Source organism: Carcharodon carcharias, chromosome 2, assembly GCF_017639515.1.
Source record: "Carcharodon carcharias isolate sCarCar2 chromosome 2, sCarCar2.pri, whole genome shotgun sequence".
In the NCBI taxonomy this organism is placed as follows: Eukaryota; Metazoa; Chordata; class Chondrichthyes; order Lamniformes; family Lamnidae; genus Carcharodon; species Carcharodon carcharias.
Window position 1 is genome coordinate 233,031,519 of NC_054468.1, and position 21,232 is coordinate 233,052,750.

Sequence of the window (21,232 nt, forward strand, 5' to 3'; positions counted from 1 at the left end):
TGATTTTAAAAAAATATGTATATATCTGTATAATAAATGCTTTTAGTATCCAAGTTTAAATACTGCTTTTCTCCAATCATGATCAGATTGACACCTGTACAAGAGTTTCTGAAAGAAGCAATTAATCCATTTTATTTTAGTCAATGAAACGAGCGTCTCCTATTCCTACCTCTTATACTGAGGAAGACCTGTGTCTCAGTGCTTTGTGATCGGCTGGCGACAGAGAGTCTGTAGGTTCCAGAATCAGACAGAGTCACGTTCTTCAATCTCAGGGACACATTCCCTTTTGGGACCTCGTTGTCAAAGACCTCGGCTCTGTCTCGGTAGCTGGGGTTCTGCTTGCCCAGGCTGCCATGGCCTATTGTGTAATTGTAGATTATCCCCATAGCATCCTCCTTCTTCCAAACGAAAGCCACACTGCCAGCCTTATTTCCAGAATAAAACCGACACTGGATAACGTCATCTTCTCCGGCCTTGGCCGTGATCTGCTCTTCCTTACACTTCACTTTAAAACGACCTGGAATCAACATATTCAAAGGAGGATTACCTCATTACTATGGTCAACATGCCAGCTCTGAACCACTTTTCCCAATATGTTGCAATGTGTTCAAAACTCTCAACAGGAACTTGTGGAAGCCTCAAGCCCCTTGGGCTTATTCCATCATTCTTTTAACAGGTATGCAACTCAACTCAATTTACTCACCTCTGCCCCATCCCCCTGGGCAAAGGCCCCTTTCAGGGAACAATGATACAGTGAGTTGGACAATGTCCTTTCAAACCCTGGGATGGGAATTGGAATCAAGCTCGGAGTGAGGGCCAGAATATCACTGCTAGTGCAGGGGTCCAATTTGGTGTGCGCCCACATGAACAATGCTAATTAGTATCTCTGAGAAATGGAAATGTTAGTGATATGTTTGGTGCTTGAGGTTGGGTCCAAGAGGCTTTATTTTGCATTGAAATATGCTAAAACTGATATGGGGAGTCTTTTGAAGGGGCAGAGAAAACTTTAGGCTTTAAATAGCCAATCTTGGAACACACCATGCCTGAAGTGCAGAGTCTCCTGCTTTCATCAGTAATAATTTTCACCACCCCCTTACCCCACCTTTTACTCCTGAACTCACCTCAAATTCCCACAATTAATATTCTGAAAATGACTGGATTCCAATCAGGATAAGGAACCTTAGTTAATAGTCTTTTCCACTGCCCAGGGATAACTGTGACACCCAGAGAAAGGTGGGACTGTTATGATCTGTGTGGTTCAGTACTGACCCAGGGCTGTGTCATTATATACTCTGTGTTTATTCTTTGATCTATGAGCGCTGGTTAATGGCAATGTTCCGAATTGGTTAATTCCCCTTTTAGCATCAGTCAGCTGATGCAGTTGGAAACTGTCTGCTTTTGGAATATTCAAAATGCAGAGGGCTAGTCTCGATCAAAACCAGAATGTTGATATCACGTCATTAGCTCCACACAAGGGTGGAGAAACGCAGATGCCAGGACATCGGGGAGAATACTTCAACGATTTGCTTTCACCTGCCACACCCTCCAAACAGAAAAAGGACAAATAAACAACAGCTCAAATGTCCAACAACTTTGAGACTTTTATTGAACAGCACCATACCTGCTGACTAGGCACTTTACAGCCTTCCGGACTTAACACTGAGTTCAACAACTTCAGATCATGAACTCTCTCCTCCATCCCCACCCCCTTTCTCCAATAATTTACAATTTTTAAAAAATATATTTTTTTCCCGCCTATTTCCATTATTTTTAAATGTATTTCCATGCATTGTTTTATGTCTACCTTTTAGCCTATTATGATCCCTTCCCCCCCACCCCCACTAGGGCTATCTGCCACTAGCTTGTCCTTTCTACCCTTAATGTCACCATTAGCACATTCCTTAGCTAATATCACCACCGTCAACACCCCTTTGTCCTTTTGTCCAAGACAACTTTGGCAATCTCTCCTTTACCTCCACCTATCACTGGTCCTCTATCCAGCTCTACCTGTCCCACCCCCCTTCAACCAGCCTATATTTCACCTCATTTCTATAGTTCTTAGTTCTGAAGAAGAGTCATCCGGACTCGAAACGTTAACTGTATTCCTCTTCGCAGATGCTGTCAGACCTGCTGAGTTTTTCCAGGTATTTTTGTTTTGGATTTCTAGCATCCGCGGTTTTTTGCTTTTATCTAAATGTCAATGATGTGTTTGGTGCTCGAGGTTGGTTCCAAGAGGCTTTACTTTGCCTCTTGGATCAAACCTCACTGCCAGCAACGCTCACATCCCCTAAAAGAATAATTTTTAAAAATCTCTTTGGTGATTTTATTTGCACACGATGCTATCAAAATTCCAAACTAAAATTCTGAGTGGGTCAAGGGAATCTAGGCAAAGATTTTAGTACTTAAAACTACCTCCTTGACCAAGGTCACCTTTCCTCATATCTCCTTACATGGCTCAATGTCCAATTTTAATTTGAACATCCTCCTATAAAGCATCTTATAATGTTTTACTATGTTAAAGTTGCTATATAAATGCAAGTTGTTATTGTTGCCCAACACTTGCTTTTTCATTTTATTAAGCAAGATTTGGAACAAAGCAAGCTGACAGCCAATTCCTCCAGCACTGATACTTGTTAAGATAATGTTGAGAGCGGTTAGAGATAGAGCAGAGATTCGTGGCATCACAGCAAAGCAACTGATTAAGAAATCACTGGTTATCTGGTTTATAAAGCGTGGAATTTTACCCACACGAAGTCATTCCACCCATTGTGTCACCGTCGGCCCTCAAATAACCATCTATTTCTGCTGCTTCCCCCACCCCGCATCAGCCCCCACCAAACGTTGAAATGTTTATTTTTTTCCAATTATTTATCCACTTCACTTAATTAACGGTTCAGAGGCATCTGGGTGCCCTGGAACATGAGTAACAAAATGCTAGTACACAAGTACAGCAAGCGATTAGGAAGGTAAATGGCATATTGCCGTTTATTGCAAGGGGAATGGAATATAAAAGTAGGCAAGTTTTATTACAGCTGTAAGGACCTTGGTTAGACCACATCTGAAGTACTTTTTTAAAAATTCGTTCAAGGGATGTGAGCTTTGTTGGCTGGGCCAGCATTTATTGCCCATCCCCAAGTGCCCTTGAGAAGGTGGGGGTGAGATGCCTTTTGAAACACTGCAGTCCATGTGGTGCAGGTACACCTACAGTGCTGTTAGGAAGGAAGGGAGTTTCAGGATTTTGACCCAGTGACAGTGAAGAGACAGCTACATATTTCCAAGTCAGGATGGTGAGTGTTGAGGGCGGGGGGGGGGGGCACACGACTCTCAGGTGGTGTTGTTCCAATGTATCTGCTCCCTGTGTACAGTTTCTGCCTCTTATTTGAAAAAAATATATAATTGCTTTAGAAGTAGTTCAGAGAAAGTTCACTGGATTCATTCCTGGGGTAAAGGGCTTGTGTTAACAGATTGTTCCTATATCCTTTGGAGTTTAGAAGAATGAGAGGTGATCTTATTGGAACATATAAGATCCTGAAGGAACTTGACAGGGTGGATACTGGGAGGGTGTTTCCTCTCGTGGGGGAGACTAGACCTGGTTTAAAAATAAGAGGTCTCCATTTTAAGGTGGAGATGAGGAGAAATTTCTTCTCTGATGATTGAGAAATCTGCGGAATTCTCTCCCCAAGAAAGCAGTGGAGGCCGGGTCATTGAATTGATTCAAGGCTGAGTTAGACAGATTTTTGATGGGCAAGGGAGTCAAAGGTTATGGGGGCAGGCAGGAAAGTGGAGTCGAGACCACAACCAGATCAGCCATGATCTTACTGAATGGCTGTGCAGCCTCGAAGGGCCAAATGGCCTACTCCTGCTCCTATGTATTATATTCCTGTGAATTCTGATTGCTTCTACTTTCCTACCAGCAGCCTTAGGACAGAAGGGAAAAAGAGCACTAAAGAGTGACATGTATACAGGAACAGAGGGGAAATGAAAAAAAAAGCAACTTCACCATCTGGAAAATGTTTAAAGTTATTCTCAGGATTATTAGATATAGCCCCTTCCCTCTGCATATACTTAACTCTACTGGGAGTGAGTCAAAGAGAATGGGAAATGAAACTATAGATCTCCCAGCTTCCATGGCACAAGGTGTGTCACTGTGCTCCAGGCTGATGGAACAGCACAGCCTCAATCCAGCAAGGGGGTTAAAAAGTGACAGGTAACATCAGCAGGTTAGACAACCTGATGCCAAAATCAATGGACAGTCTCAAAAAAAACAGGAGGGGAGAAAAACAAAACAAGCTAGGCAGCCTGTTCTGATCATTTATATGCAAATTACATTATATAATTTAAAAAAAGATAGAAATTCACACCTTGTGCTTCCATAATTCAGACAATACCCATTCTTTTGGTACCATAAAGAATGCCAGTCAAGGAGCCCTGGATACCATGAGAATATCTTGTCCAGGTATCATTGCTGCTATTCCAGCACCCAGACCAGCTAGTCTTCTTACAGAAGAATTTTCAGATGAAACAGGTCAGCAAGCAGCCGAACTGAGACAGGACTGGCAGGCTTCAGCTATGGATCAATGGGTAGCACTCTCACAGGTCAGGGGCTCAAGTCCCATTCCAGAGACTAAAGCACAAAATCCAGACTGACACTCCCACTGCAGTACTGAGGGAGTGCTGTACTGTCAGAGGTACCATCTTCCGGACAAGAAGTTAAACGGAAGGCTTCCCTTGCCTGCTTGAGCACTATTTTGAAGAAAAGTCCCCACTAGCCTGGCCAACATTTATCCCTCGACCAACATCGTCAAAACAGATCTGATCACATGGCATTAGTGCTTGTGGGAACTTCCTGTGAGCGAATTGGCTGCTGCGTATCCTGGGATTACAAAAGTGACCCCATTTCAAATGAACTTCACTGGCTGCAGAGCACCTTGGGCTGTCCCAAGATTGTGAAAGGCTTGAAATAAATGAAAGTTCTTTCCTGTATTTGCGGAAGCTAGAGTTTTTTGACCACTTGATGAGCTGAGTGGCCTAATCCTGCTCCTATTTTTTATGACCTTTGTCTCCAGGAACTGCTCCCTTCCTGACAGTATGATGAGACCATATAGTAGAGATATGGTCACTCACCTCCAATGTGTAAAATCTACCCTACAGAGCACAACAACCCAAGCTGAAAGTTAATTACCACTCGTGACTGTAAGTACAGCTCATTATAGTTAACCTCTCCCAGATAACTGAGTGTAAGTTACATCTGTGCTTGGCTGGTCTCACTTGTTCTGGATCTAAGCTATGTTATTTTGTACCTAAACAAAAACTGACTGCAAGGCAGTACCGTACCACCCAGCTCAGAATATAAACCTATTTACATTGCTATAATTAGCAGTCAGCAATCTATATAATGCACATGAATCTAATCTTTGCAACTATTTATGAACACCTCAAAATCTACTATTACAGTTACTCAATATACATATCCCCCATCCCTGACAGTAAGCAAGAATATCACAAATAGCAACCATAATGTGACTGAATTCGATATTGAGGAGAACCAAGAACCACAAACAAGATTTTAAACTTGCAAGGTGGACTTTGAAGGGATGAGAAATAAATTGTTCAAAGTCTCCCTGTACATGGACGATGTCGCCGTCTTCTGCTCGGATCCGCTGTCGGTGCACAGACTTATCCACATCTGTGACCAGTTCGAACTGGCCTCGGGAGCCAAGGTAAATCGTGGGAAGAGCGAGGCCATGTTCTTTGGGAACTGGGCTGACCGATCCTTTGTCCCCTTCACTGTCAGGGCTGATGGCCTGAAGGTGCTGGGGATATGGTTCGGAGGGACCAGGGCCTGCGTTAGAAACTGGAAGGAGCAAGTGTCTATGGTGAAAAGAAAACTGGGCATGTGGGAGCGACGCTCCCTCTCCATTGTGGGTAAGAACCTGGTCATCAGGTGTGAGGCACTCTCGCTGTTGCTGTATGTGGCGCAGGTCTGGCCCATTCCACACTGCTGCGTGGTGGCGATTACCCAAGCCATCTTCCGCTTTATCTGGAGGTCGAAAATGGATCGTGTCCGCAGGGACACGATGTACAAGCCTCTAGATAAAGGGGGAAAAAACGTGCCCAACATCGCCCTCATACTGATGGCCACCTTTGTGTGTGGCTGCATCAAGCGGTGCGTAGACCCTCAGTATGCAAACACCAAGTGTCACTACATGCTGAGGTTCTACCTGTCCCCGGTGTTGTGAAGGATGGGTCTGGCCACGATGCCGCAGAACGCTCCAAGTAGTTGGACCTTGCTGTACCACCTGTCCCTCGTGGGAAAATTTATGCAGAGAAACACCTTTGACCACAAGTCCATCAGGCAGTGGTCGGCACGTAACGTCTTAGAGGCCCTGATGGAAAAGGAGAGGGTGGATCCTGTGGGATGGTTCCCTGAGCAGACTGACAAAGTCATTTGGCAGAATGCCTCATCACCAGAACTTTCCAACAAACACCAAGATGTAGCTTGGCTGGTGGTGAGAAAGGCCCTCCCTGTAAGATCCTTCCTACACGCCAGGAGTCTCACCCCCTCTGCACGTTGCCCTCGAGGTGGCTGTGGTGGGGAAGAGACCGTTGTTCACCTCCCTGTAGATTGTGTCTTTGCGAAGGAGGTCTGGAGAGAGATGCAGTGGTTTCTGTCGAGGTTCATCCCGAGCAGTTCTGTGACACAGGACTCTGTGCTCTATGGGCTGTTCCCAGGGACACACACCGAGACAAACATCAACTGCAGCTGGAGGATCATCAACTCAGTGAAAGACGCTCTTTGGTCTGCCCGAAACTTGTTGGTTTTCCAGCGTAAAGAGTTGTCCCCGACCGAGTGTCACAGACTGGCACATTCCAAGGTCCAGGACTACGTGCTGAGGGACACAGTTAAGCTTGGGGCAGCTGCCACAAAGGCACAATGGGGAAGGGTCGCTGCCTAAGACCTTTCTGCCACAGTGCACTGGGGGGCTGGGAACTGTAAAGAGCCCCTCAGGCTGTACAGCTTAAAATGAATGTCTGCCAATGATTGTAATATTCATTGTTTGTACTGATACACATTGTGATTCATGTTGTAAAAGTTGAACCTGATTGTATTTTTGTAATGGTGATTTTGAAATGGTTCGAAATGTTTTTGAAGATTTATGAATAAAGTATGTTTTTGCAAAAAAAAAAAAAATTGTCCACAGTAAAGTTGATTAAACAGTTAATGAATATTGTAAAGCTATGGACAGTGGTAAATAATTTAGAGTATTTGGTTTGGTACCCACCACCAAAAGGAAAAGGCTCCACTTGTGTATTTAAATAGCAACGTTAACAAACAGGGTCAGAGCTAGTAATTGAGCTAAATGAAGTGGATTACACAAATACAAGGACAAGTGCAAATCCAGTGGGCTGATAGCTATAAAAAGCAACAGAAAAGTAATAAAAAAAGGTGCAAAAAATTGAGTAAAGGCTTGCAAAAGATATCAGAGTAGGAGAAAGAGTCCATTGCGGACCCATTAAAGACAGATGGAGGCGAGATTAGAATGGACAATGAGGAAATGATAGACTTGCTAAATAAGCACTTCATATCCATCTTCACAGTAGAGAAAGAGGACAAAGTAGCAATGGTACAAGGCAACCTTAAAATAAGGAGGAAGTCAGGAAATTAATACAAGTAAAATAAAAGTGATAAATGGGACTTAATGCATGTTAAGTAGGGTAGAGTGGAGCTAGCAAAGTTGCTCTTGCAAAAAGCCAGCATGGACATAACAGACTGAATGGCCTCCTGCGCTGTAACCATTCTAGAATTCTATTTAAATTTATGGGATCAGATGGTTCCCACCCTAGGAAATATAGATAATTATAGATGCATTTTCCAAAGCTAATCAAATTCAGGAATTGTGCTTATGGATTGGAAAATTGCAACTGTATGTCTAGAAGGAAGAGAGTGACACCATAGCCAGACCACATCTCGCCCACACAACTGACTCCATGGGAAGTGATGAATAAGCCATGAACAAGGCTAATGTTAGTTAACCATAAAAGATGTACAAAGTGATTTAATGGAGGCATATAAGATATTTAAATGAATAGGGTAGGTAAATCAGAGGCAATGCAAAAGTCAAAGTTCAGAATGACAAAGGGGTTGTTTAGGCCAGGCACTTGATGTACCTCTTATCACAGGGGGGGATGATCAACGACTTGAATAATTTACCAAGGAGGTTCATCAAAGTAAGGCATTGATGTCAGGTTTAAGAAGCAGTTATATGGTACAAATGGGAGGGTAGCAGGGTGAGAATTCTGCAGAGAAAAGACATTGAATGTTTCTATGCAAGAAGGTGCTTTGACAATATACAGCTCAGGCCATTCTGCCCACCTGTCAATACTGGGATTTATGCTCCACACAAGCCTCCACCCACATGACTCCAATTGCCCCACATCGACAAACCCTTTCATTCCTCTCTCCCTTGTGCAGATTTAGCTGCCTCTCAAATGAATCCACGATAATCACCTCAATTACTCCAGGCTAGAAAGTTCCATGAGCTAGCCCACTGAGTAAAGAATTTTCCCCAATTCTATTGGTCTATATTACATTTTTAGTCCCTACAATTGGAAAAATCCTCTCCAAATCTACCCTAAGGAACCCCATCATAATTTTAAAGATTAAAGCTCAGCTTTCTCTTTTCTGGAGAAAAGCACACCAGTGCAGTTAGTCTGACCTAATAGATAAAATCTCTTGGTTCTGGTGTTGTCTTTGGAAGTCCTTTTTTTTATACTTTCCCCAGCATTTAATCTGAACCTGACTTGTGAACCATTTTAGTTTGGGAATAAACTACTTTCACCAGTTTGCATGGTCCAGGATTTGCTCCATAATGAACACTAAATGTGTGGGTTAATGCTACGGTCATGATGACATGGTCATCTCAGAAGATGAGGAGGAAGGGAACAAAAATTGGCACAAACTTATTTACAGAATCTAAAAGTCCCAGGAAAAGGGCGAGGCTAAGGTCTCACATCATCCCCATCCTGGAGAAATAATTCCAGACCTTCTTTGGGATTGTAGCTAAATTATTACAAGGATAGTTTCATGTAATCTTGGGAGAAATTTCAGACTTCTTTTATATCCATTCCTGAGATGTGGGCATCGCTGGCTGGGCCAGCATTTGTTGCCCATCTCTAATTGCCCTTGAGAAGGTGGTGGTGAGCCGCCTTCTTGAACCGCTGCAGTCCATGTGGTGTAGGTACACCCACACTGCTGTTAGGGAGGGAGCGCCAGGATATTGACCCAGTGACAGTGAAGGAATGGTGACATACTTCCAAGTCAGGATGGTGAGTGACTTGGAGGGGAATTTGTAGGTGAAGGAAGTAAATAACTTGCGAAGTTTTATCTGATTTATTTAATTCCCTAATTAATCAGCTCCGAGGAGAGGCTGTGTCACATTTTCCCCACATTACTGTGTGAGTGCAGTTTAGGTAGCCAGTTTCAACCTGCTGTTCACAAGTAGTTGAAACGACTCATAATATGAAGTAATCACTGAAATTAATTTATCATCTCAAATGGAATTTTCCACTGCACTTATCCCTCTCCACTGTAGGTGACTATATTAGCTGCCAGTTAAAGAAATAGGCACAACTTAAGTGAGGTGAGAGACAAGTCTTTGCTAGTGAGTGCTTTCTGCACTCACAGATCACAAGTGCTGGGGGGAGGTAGAACACAGTGAAGGGAGACAATGTGGGATCCAACAGATCAGGATAAACCTCCTTAAAGGACTGCAGTCGGATGTTCCATATACAATGGTCTCGTGCCACAGACCAAGCTCCTGCTGCATCTTGCCTTAGTGGCCGCTGGCATTTATTGCTACTCAATAGGAATGACCATTTGATGGGGTGTTTGAGACATCTTTAAGGTGATTTAAAGAGTTGATAGGGTAAGCAAACAGAAACTATTTTCTCTGGTGGGGCAATCCTGAGCAACAGGGCACAACATTAAAATTAGAGATAGGCCGTTCGGGGTGATGTCAGGGAGAATTTCTTCACACAAAGGGTAGTGAAAATCTGAAACTTTCTTCTCAAAAAAGGTGTTGAGGATTTTGAAAATTTCACAATTGAGGTTGATAGATGCTTGTTGACTATGAGTAACGAGGGATATAGAGCAAAGCAGATGAGTGCAGCCAAGAAAGAGATCACTATGATCTGATTGAGGGGAGAACAGGCTCAAGTAGATTAATGGTCTCTTCCTGTTCCCATACATGGGGGTAGCTCATGCTGTGGCACTGTTCCCGTATGTTTTAATTGTGAGTTGTATCAGCCACTGATAATCTGATGACCATCCTCCTGCTGGAGATGAGGGAAGCCCAGTGGAACTGCCTTGGCTTTAAGGAGATGTGGCTGGTGACGGAGGACTGGAGGATCACTGATCACAAATCTGAGATAGGCAGACCTGCTAATACTCCAGAACAACTGATGACTGTCCAGTCAGCCTGGCCAATTAGAGACTCCGATGTAATTCTTCCCAAAAACCTCCAAGTGCTCTGGCACAGATTAGACCAGCAGTGTAAATACTGTCACTCTCCCAAACATATTAGCTGATTAAGCTTCATCACAACATAGGAATTGGTGGCTGAAGAAAGAGTAAGGTCCATCTATTTCACCTCCTACTGTCCTGGGAGTCACACAATACACCATTAATGGAACCAATCTTTAAAAATGAGTCTAAAACAGATCCAAACATGAGATGAGAAAACCTCCAGTATTGGGGAGCTTTGGGAGCCACAGGTCCAGAGTCACCTGTTCCTGGCATGTTACGCTCAACACCCCCAAATTCCCAAGAACTCTGGGCCAAGGCAAAACGTGAACTCATCAGGCAAACAGAAAATGACTGGAAACATTCTCCCTCCACAGACACTCCCTGACCTGCTGAGTATTTCCAGCTTTTGCTGTTTTCTTTTCAGGTTTCCAGCAGCCGCTGTACATTGCTTTTGGATCAGAAAATCTACTTGTGTGGATTCCTCAGTACTTTGGTGAGTCCCTTTTGCATTCTTTGTGCATCTGACCAAAGGGAAGTACTGGCAGGCTATTGAACAGCCGTTGCCTCTATTCTGCCCTCAGCTGGTGCTGCCCAATGCCTCAGTGTGAGAGTAATCAGCGTAGGTTATCTAGCTAGTTATCGTCCCTTCCTTCCCTGAAATAAAAGGCAACCATAATACACTCCCAGGGTAAGCTGCCTAGCTTTGTATAAAGTTTAAATCCATGCTCTCTTTGGGTGCATCTCACATGGTTTATTCCAAAAGAGTTGCGGTTCTGATTTAGAATTTTCCCCACAAATGATACAACAGCATTCAAAACTGTTCAAAACCTCAAACATCCACAAAATTCAGAGAGTGAGAAGCACACCAGCACAAATGAAGTCGTGTTCCCAGGAGAGATGGATTGTGAGGGCTCAGCCGGTGTGTGTGTGTGTGTGTGTGTGTGTGTGTGTGTGTGTGTGTGTGTGTGTGTGTGTGTGTGTGTGTGTGTGTGGGGGGGGGGGGGGGGGTGCTACTGGTGTTACAATTTGGATGTCCTACCAGATTTCTGAGCTGGTACAGACCAGATATGAAGACTCTAATGTTTCTGGGTTGACACATCATGGTGCCATGAAAATGCATCCAGCTGCCAGGGAGTTCCTTTGCTACATGCTTAACGTGAAATGAACCTTATACTGTGGCCACGAATACAGGTTGATTATCTTTCTGTTTTCACTGCCAGACTGGTCTTGTGATCCAAGCACGGGTTAAATACATTTACTCAGCTAAGTAAAGGAACCTTTGCTCGATCCCTTTCGTGCTGCCTGTCCCTCAAAGAGAACCTGCCACAAACTAGAACAAAACAAGTGATTCAGCAAAGTTAGCTTCTCTGAACATTACAAGAATAAACTATGAGTGAAAGAAAATTAACATGAATAAGGGGTTCAACTGCAATTGGTAGGTGAATATAATTCCAAACGTGGGAGAAGAGAGAGAACTAAATGAGGAATTAATTCCACTATTAGGAAAAGATGAATTCATCCTGGTGAAGAATCCCTACCCCAGGGAGTGTTTGAGGAGAATAGAACAGGTGCATTTAAGAGGAATCTAGGTAAACACAAGAGAGAAAGGAACAGAAAGCTGTGTTGATAAGGTGAGATGAAGTCAAATAGTGTAGAGCGTGAACACTGGAATAGGCAAGATAGCTCAACTGGCCTGCTTCTGTGCTGCAAAATTTGATGTCGAATTGTGTAGCACAGGAGGAGGCCATTTGGCCCATTACACCTGTGCTGACTCTTTGAAAGAACTACCTAATTCATCCCAGGCCTCTTGCTCTTTCCCCAAACATTCCAGTATACTTGAAATATTTCTAACCATGTTATCAGATAGCAACGCTATCAAAATCAGCTGTATACAATCTTACGCAGTGCCCACGTGCACACATACAACAACCATGCACACTACATCTGTGTACCCAAGTGTTTACAATCAGCCACCAGGCGCATTGAGGTGGGGGAGGGTAAAGTCTTGAAAAGGAAAGCACTTACCTGCTGCGATCATTTCAGCAGCAGCCAGTAGAATGAGCGTGTGGAGCAGGTAATTCATTCTAAAGAAAAATACATAGCAAAAAAGAGTTAGAAACTGAATTTTCCAGGAAACTAAATGTGACTGACACGCAGGCAGATGATTCTCTACTTTTCTTTACACAGAAAGCTCACAACAGCATGTGCACATTTGTTAGAATAACTGTACTTCCACCCTCTTCAGACATCCCAGGCTGTGTACAATTCCCCCTTCCCCATGCAAAGGGGGGGAGGTAGGGGGGAGGAAACACTCACTCCAAACATGCACCACTGACTTTTGCTCCTTGAAGATTCACTGCTCCAAATCCCTTGAAACTCACCCCCCTGGATAGGCTGCAGTTGTTTTCCTTAGAGCAGAGAAGCCTGAGGGGGGACCTGATAGAGCTGTACCAAATTATGAGGGGCATAGATAGGAAGAAACTTTTCCCCTTAGTGGAGGTGTCAATAACTAGGAGGCATCGATTTAAGTTAAGGGTCAGGAGGCTTAGAGGGGATTTGAGGAAAGGTTTTATTCACCTAGAGGGTAGTTGGAATCTGGAACACACTGCCTGAGGGGGTGGTAGAGGCAGGAACCCTCACAACATTTAAGTATTTAGATGAGCACTTGAAACACCTCAGCAATGGCTATGGGCCAAGTGCTGGAAAATGGGATTAGAATAGATAGGTGCAAAGGGCCTGTTTCTGTGCTGTATAACTCTATGATCCACATTTCCACTGATCTACGCATCGACAAATGTAACAAAACAATCTTCCACGCTAAGGATGAAGGATGTAGAAGGCAAGTACACAACAGCCCCTCCACATCACCCCCAGATTCCAGTCTAGGAACAGATAACACATGGTCTACCTGATCTCCCAAACTGGTTTCAATCACCTTGATGGGCTGAGAGAGAAATTTCCAGAGTATTCTGTTTGATTCTAGACATCCGGACAGTGAAGGATTGAACAGCGACCGGTACTGCACAAAACATGCACCTCCAAATCCATCTCAACTCGATTTAACCTGCTTTTCATTCCTATCCCTTACATAACAATCTATCAGTCTCAGTCAAACTCTAATCAATGCCCAATATTCACATTATTTTGGGGTGGAGTAAAAGATCTCAGATTTCAACTGCCCTTTGTGTGTGTGTGTGGGAATGTTTCCCACTATCACTCCTGGACAGTCTAACTCTAATTTTAAGGATTGTGCCTCTGCCTCTACCAGAGGAATTAGTTTCTATGCAACTTATCAAATCCCTTTATCGTTTGAAACATCTCGATAAGAGGGAGGGGTAGTTGAGCAACAAGTGCCTGAATTTCCCAGGGACGAACAGGAGGTTTTATAATTTTATATTTACATAACCACCAAAATGAATCAGCAGGACACAGGCACATCCTGCCTGTCATCCGATGCTGGGATTGCAACATCAAAAACAGACACAGGAAACGACAGAGGGAGGGAGGGAAGGAAGGAAGCCGGTGAAACTCTCGCTGTGACTGGTTGGTAACTCACCTTGTGGGGGGAACTGGGCCCGGTTTCACACTCACCCTGGGGTGGGGTCTGGGCCCGGTCTGTAACTCACCCTGTGGAGGGGTCTGGGCCCGGTCTCTAACTCACCCTGTGGAGGGGTCTGGGCCCGGTCTCTAACTCACCCTGTGGAGGGGTCTGGGCCCGGTCTCTAACTCACCCTGTGGAGGGGTCTGGGCCCGGTCTCTAACTCACCCTGTGGAGGGGTCTGGGCCCGGTCTCTAACTCACCCTGTGGAGGGGTCTGGGCCCGGTCTCTAACTCACCCTGTGGAGGGGTCTGGGCCCGGTCTCTAACTCACCCTGTGGAGGGGTCTGGGCCCGGTCTCTAACTCACCCTGTGGAGGGGTCTGGGCCCGGTCTCTAACTCACCCTGTGGAGGGGTCTGGGCCCGGTCTCTAACTCACCCTGTGGAGGGGTCTGGGCCCGGTCTCTAACTCACCCTGTGGAGGGGTCTGGGCCCGGTCTCTAACTCACCCTGTGGAGGGGTCTGGGCCCGGTCTCTAACTCACCCTGTGGAGGGGTCTGGGCCCGGTCTCTAACTCACCCTGTGGAGGGGTCTGGGCCCGGTCTCTAACTCACCCTGTGGAGGGGTCTGGGCCCGGTCTCTAACTCACCCTGTGGAGGGGTCTGGGCCCGGTCTCTAACTCACCCTGTGGAGGGGTCTGGGCCCGGTCTCTAACTCACCCTGTGGAGGGGTCTGGGCCCGGTCTCTAACTCACCCTGTGGAGGGGTCTGGGCCCGGTCTCTAACTCACCCTGTGGAGGGGTCTGGGCCCGGTCTCTAACTCACCCTGTGGAGGGGTCTGGGCCCGGTCTCTAACTCACCCTGTGGAGGGGTCTGGGCCCGGTCTCTAACTCACCCTGTGGAGGGGTCTGGGCCCGGTCTCTAACTCACCCTGTGGAGGGGTCTGGGCCCGGTCTCTAACTCACCCTGTGGAGGGGTCTGGGCCCGGTCTCTAACTCACCCTGTGGAGGGGTCTGGGCCCGGTCTCTAACTCACCCTGTGGAGGGGTCTGGGCCCGGTCTCTAACTCACCCTGTGGAGGGGTCTGGGCCCGGTCTCTAACTCACCCTGTGGAGGGGTCTGGGCCCGGTCTCTAACTCACCCTGTGGAGGGGTCTGGGCCCGGTCTCTAACTCACCCTGTGGAGGGGTCTGGGCCCGGTCTCTAACTCACCCTGTGGAGGGGTCTGGGCCCGGTCTCTAACTCACCCTGTGGAGGGGTCTGGGCCCGGTCTCTAACTCACCCTGTGGAGGGGTCTGGGCCCGGTCTCTAACTCACCCTGTGGAGGGGTCTGGGCCCGGTCTCTAACTCACCCTGTGGAGGGGTCTGGGCCCGGTCTCTAACTCACCCTGTGGAGGGGTCTGGGCCCGGTCTCTAACTCACCCTGTGGAGGGGTCTGGGCCCGGTCTCTAACTCACCCTGTGGAGGGGTCTGGGCCCGGTCTCTAACTCACCCTGTGGAGGGGTCTGGGCCCGGTCTCTAACTCACCCTGTGGAGGGGTCTGGGCCCGGTCTCTAACTCACCCTGTGGAGGGGTCTGGGCCCGGTCTCTAACTCACCCTGTGGAGGGGTCTGGGCCCGGTCTCTAACTCACCCTGTGGAGGGGTCTGGGCCCGGTCTCTAACTCACCCTGTGGAGGGGTCTGGGCCCGGTCTCTAACTCACCCTGTGGAGGGGTCTGGGCCCGGTCTCTAACTCACCCTGTGGAGGGGTCTGGGCCCGGTCTCTAACTCACCCTGTGGAGGGGTCTGGGCCCGGTCTCTAACTCACCCTGTGGAGGGGTCTGGGCCCGGTCTCTAACTCACCCTGTGGAGGGGTCTGGGCCCGGTCTCTAACTCACCCTGTGGAGGGGTCTGGGCCCGGTCTCTAACTCACCCTGTGGAGGGGTCTGGGCCCGGTCTCTAACTCACCCTGTGGAGGGGTCTGGGCCCGGTCTCTAACTCACCCTGTGGAGGGGTCTGGGCCCGGTCTCTAACTCACCCTGTGGAGGGGTCTGGGCCCGGTCTCTAACTCACCCTGTGGGGTGGGGGGGTCTGGGCCCGGTCTCTAACTCACCCTGTGGGGTGGGGGGGTCTGGGCCCGGTCTCTAACTCACCCTGTGGGGTGGGGGGGTCTGGGCCCGGTCTCTAACTCACCCTGTGGGGTGGGGGGGTCTGGGCCCGGTCTCTAACTCACCCTGTGGGGTGGGGGGGTCTGGGCCCGGTCTCTAACTCACCCTGTGGGGTGGGGGGGTCTGGGCCCGGTCTCTAACTCACCCTGTGGGGTGGGGGGGTCTGGGCCCGGTCTCTAACTCACCCTGTGGGGTGGGGGGGTCTGGGCCCGGTCTCTAACTCACCCTGTGGGGTGGGGGGGTCTGGGCCCGGTCTCTAACTCACCCTGTGGGGTGGGGGGGTCTGGGCCCGGTCTCTAACTCACCCTGTGGGGTGGGGGGGTCTGGGCCCGGTCTCTAACTCACCCTGTGGGGTGGGGGGGTCTGGGCCCGGTCTCTAACTCACCCTGTGGGGTGGGGGGGTCTGGGCCCGGTCTCTAACTCACCCTGTGGGGTGGGGGGGTCTGGGCCCGGTCTCTAACTCACCCTGTGGGGTGGGGGGGTCTGGGCCCGGTCTCTAACTCACCCTGTGGAGGGGTCTGGGCCCGGTCTCTAACTCACCCTGTGGAGGGGTCTGGGCCCGGTCTCTAACTCACCCTGTGGAGGGGTCTGGGCCCGGTCTCTAACTCACCCTGTGGAGGGGTCTGGGCCCGGTCTCTAACTCACCCTGTGGAGGGGTCTGGGCCCGGTCTCTAACTCACCCTGTGGAGGGGTCTGGGCCCGGTCTCTAACTCACCCTGTGGAGGGGTCTGGGCCCGGTCTCTAACTCACCCTGTGGGGGGGTCTGGGCCCGGTCTCTAACTCACCCTGTGGGGGGGGTCTGGGCCCGGTCTCTAACTCACCCTGTGGAGGGGTCTGGGCCCGGTCTCTAACTCACCCTGTGGGGGGGTCTGGGCCCGGTCTCTAACTCACCCTGTGGGGGGGGTCTGGGCCCGGTCTCTAACTCACCCTGTGGAGGGGGTCTGGGCCCGGTCTCTAACTCACCCTGTGGAGGGGTCTGGGCCCGGTCTCTAACTCACCCTGTGGGGTGGGGGGGTCTGGGCCCGGTCTCTAACTCACCCTGTGGAGGGGTCTGGGCCCGGTCTCTAACTCACCCTGTGGAGGGGTCTGGGCCCGGTCTCTAACTCACCCTGTGGAGGGGTCTGGGCCCGGTCTCTAACTCACCCTGTGGAGGGGTCTGGGCCCGGTCTCTAACTCACCCTGTGGAGGGGTCTGGGCCCGGTCTCTAACTCACCCTGTGGAGGGGTCTGGGCCCGGTCTCTAACTCACCCTGTGGGGTGGGGGGGTCTGGGCCCGGTCTCTAACTCACCCTGTGGGGTGGGGGGGTCTGGGCCCGGTCTCTAACTCACCCTGTGGAGGGGTCTGGGCCCGGTCTCTAACTCACCCTGTGGAGGGGTCTGGGCCCGGTCTCTAACTCACCCTGTGGAGGGGGTCTGGGCCCGGTCTCTAACTCACCCTGTGGAGGGGTCTGGGCCCGGTCTCTAACTCACCCTGTGGGGTGGGGGGGTCTGGGCCCGGTCTCTAACTCACCCTGTGGAGGGGTCTGGGCCCGGTCTCTAACTCACCCTGTGGAGGGGTCTGGGCCCGGTCTCTAACTCACCCTGTGGAGGGGTCTGGGCCCGGTCTCTAACTCACCCTGTGGAGGGGTCTGGGCCCGGTCTCTAACTCACCCTGTGGAGGGGTCTGGGCCCGGTCTCTAACTCACCCTGTGGAGGGGTCTGGGCCCGGTCTCTAACTCACCCTGTGGAGGGGTCTGGGCCCGGTCTCTAACTCACCCTGTGGAGGGGTCTGGGCCCGGTCTCTAACTCACCCGCTGCGGTAGCCGCTGCTGGTTACACTGTATCGGTTGTTGCTTTCAGCTACAATGTATCGGTCCTTGTATCCAATCCTGGGGCTTATGAATGGAGCCGCTATCCCGTCCATCACACTAGCCCTAGCCCCTCATTGGCCAGGTAGGATGTCAATCAGCCTGGCCCCACCTCCACAAAGTGCGGAACTCTTTTCAAACATGGCCTCCGGGCCAATCTTCAAATTTGCGGATATCTTTGAAAATGTTAAATATCAGCCTTTTTAATGCCGGCCGTGTCTAATTTACAGAGACTTGAACAAAACATACTGCTACCCCCGAAAGTTCAGATTATAGAAAAAACAAAACCCTCTTTCATTGGTAACTTGCAGCTAACTGAAAAGCCAGCTTCTTTTTAAAGCTCGGTTGTTGGGCTGGTACCTGCGGTCATTGTTCTATTACATCGATCAATCGAAGCACAATTCTGTTGCCTTTAATCTTTCAAGAACTCGCTCTGTATTGTGTTAAATTTGTCCGTGATGTGTATCTGCATATTCTACGGAGCTCTAATTCCCCAGATCATCTTTAGGTGCTGCCTGGGTCAGGTTTGCAGGACAAAAACAGAATTACCTGGAAAAGCTCAACAGGTCTGGCAGCATCGGCGGAGAAGAAAAGAGTTGACGAAACGTCAACTCTTTTCTTCTCCGCCGATGCTGCCAGACCTGTTGAGCTTTTCCAGGTAATTCTGTTTTTGTTTTGGATTTCCAGCATCCGCAGTTTTTTTGTTTTTATCTCAGGTTTGCACGAGTTGTTTTCGCTCTTCAGCAGATCATTCCCGTGCCAAGCGGCCCTGACAGTTTATCGACTTCAATGTAATCCCAGTTTGAAAATCACCGCATCACAAAACAACCCCAGAAACAATATCAACAATAGAAAACACACACACACACACACAAAAACTGCAGCCCAAAAGCACGAGGAGCCGTTTCGCCCCTTCCGTTCCCATTTTTTTTTTTACTGTTGTTGAACTTCCTAAAAGCGGATTTGGTTTTGTACAAACTAAATATTCAAGGTTAATGTTCCCAACGCAAGAATCCGCAGAGCCTGACCCGTAAATTATGTTTTCGAAAATTCCTGCACAGAACATCAGAGGCAACTCACTCTGACATTCCAATACACAATTCGACAGCTGCTCACTTAAAAATTGTCGCTCAGACTGTGTGTGTGTGTATGTGTGTGTGTGTATGTGTGTTACAGGGCGTGCACTAAAGAGTTTGTATGTGTACACATTGTGTTGGTGTGTATAGAGTGTATGTATAATGTGTTACTGTGTGTGTGTGTGTGTGTGTCTATAGTGTGTATATAGTAAAGAAAGAACATACATTTCTATAGTCTCTCAAAACCTCAGGATGCCTCAAAGCACTGATGAAGTGTAGTCACTGTTGTAATGCAGGAAACGCAGCAGCCAATTTACGCACAGCAAGATCCCACAAATAGATACATGATAATTTCAATCAATTAAATCCAGTTAATTTGTTTGCAATTCATGGGTATCAGGTGGTTAATTCCAGATGAAGGACACCATTTAGCTCATGTAACTTATCCCTCCACAGAATCCCTACAATCTCCCTTCACTGTATCCAATTGTTTCCCGACAGGTTCCATAGCTTCTACCGCCCCTCATTCACCCAGAGGATAATTCAAGAATTAATAATTGTGTATGAAAATAAACTTCCTGATTCCAGATCAAAACTTATCTTGCAGTTAGAGTGTAACTTATAACAGCGATTAACCTTGTGTTCCATTTACCCTCTAATCCACTTACAGTAACCCAGTGGTTGTTTTTGGGCTAATAATCTGAGAGAACAAGAGTTCAAATCCTGCCTTGGGCATGTCACATTTTGAAACTACACAAAATAAGAGCTCATGGTGTAGGGGTTAACATGTTAGCATGGATAGAGAGTTGGTTATCTAACAGGAACAGAAAGTAGGCATAAATGGATCATTTTTGGGTTGGCAAGTGACCAATGGCATGCCACAGGGATCAGTGTTGGGGCCTCAACTATTTACAATTTATCTCAATGACTTGGATGAAGGGACCGAATGTACTGTTGCTAAATTTGCTGATCACACAAAGATAGATAGGAAAGTAAGTTGTGAAGAGGACACAAGGTGTCTGCAGAGAGATTTAAATAGGTTAATCGAGTGGGCAAAAATTTGGCAGATGGAGTAAAATGTGGGAAAATGTGAACTTGTCCACTTTGGCAGGAAGAATAGAAAAGCAGCAAATTATTTAAATGGAGAGAGATTGTAGAACTTTGAGGTACAGAGGGATCTGGGTGTCCTGGCACATGAATCACAATAAGTTAGTATGCAGATACAGCAAGTGATTAGGAAGGCAAATGGAATGTTGCTTATTGCAAGGGGAATGGAATATAAAAGTAGGGGTGTTTTGCTACAGTTCTACACTTGGTGAGACAACATCTGGAGTATTGTGTACAGTTTTTGGTCTCTTTATTTAAGACAGGATATAAGTGCATCAAAAATAATTCAGATAAGGTTCACTCAACACCAGCCCACTAAACCCCCTTTTTCCTGGGATCAGTCATCTTATGAGGAAAAGTTGTGCTGACTGGGCCTGTATCCATTGGAGTTTAGAAGGTTGAGAAGTGATCTTATTGAAATATAAAAGATCCTGAGGGGACCTGACAAGGTGGACGCTGAAAGAATGCTTCCCCTTGAGGGAGACTAGAACTAGGAGAGACAGTTTAAAAATACAGGATCTCCCATTTAAGACAGAGATGAGGAGAAATATTTTCTCTCAGGAGGTATTATATGACATGGCAGGGGGTATTTGCCAAGTTGACCAAATCCCAAAGGGAAACTTAGCCAAGCTATCAACAATGATTTTGTAATTTGTATTTATTATAAGGTTTGTACACTAAAGGTCCACTATCAACTTTAGAGATTTTAAAAACTAAATCAAAACATTAAAGAAAACAAACATACAAGACTACTATTACATTTAGCCCTGTAACAGTTCCCACAGGATTTCTACTTAACTAGGCTCCCAAATACACACCCCTTTCAGGCATTAATCTAAATAGATTTTTAATCTACAAAACATCCAGCAATATTACCACAAGCACCCACTTTTGCTACAAGGGAGGTACTTCACGTCATCTCTCTCCTTCTCATTTGACAAGGAATTCGAAGGCTTCTAACAAAACCATGCACCCCAGAACAAGCAAGCACTTCTCT

General features: G+C 47.5%; 1 protein-coding gene across 1 annotated transcript in view; it reads right to left on the reverse strand.

Annotated features, from left to right (window-relative positions):
• LOC121288940 (V-set domain-containing T-cell activation inhibitor 1-like) overlaps nucleotides 1–18,108 on the reverse strand; it is a 32,421-nt gene extending 14,313 nt beyond the window's left edge. Inside the window, exons 1-3 of the mRNA XM_041207810.1 lie at nucleotides 17,996–18,108; nucleotides 12,551–12,609; nucleotides 170–517 (exon numbers count right to left, since the gene is read on the reverse strand). Coding sequence (XP_041063744.1) covers nucleotides 170–517; nucleotides 12,551–12,609; nucleotides 17,996–18,108 — 520 coding nt within the window. The remainder of the gene's footprint in view (nucleotides 1–169; nucleotides 518–12,550; nucleotides 12,610–17,995) is intronic.
• Between the last annotated feature and the right edge of the window lie 3,124 nt (nucleotides 18,109–21,232).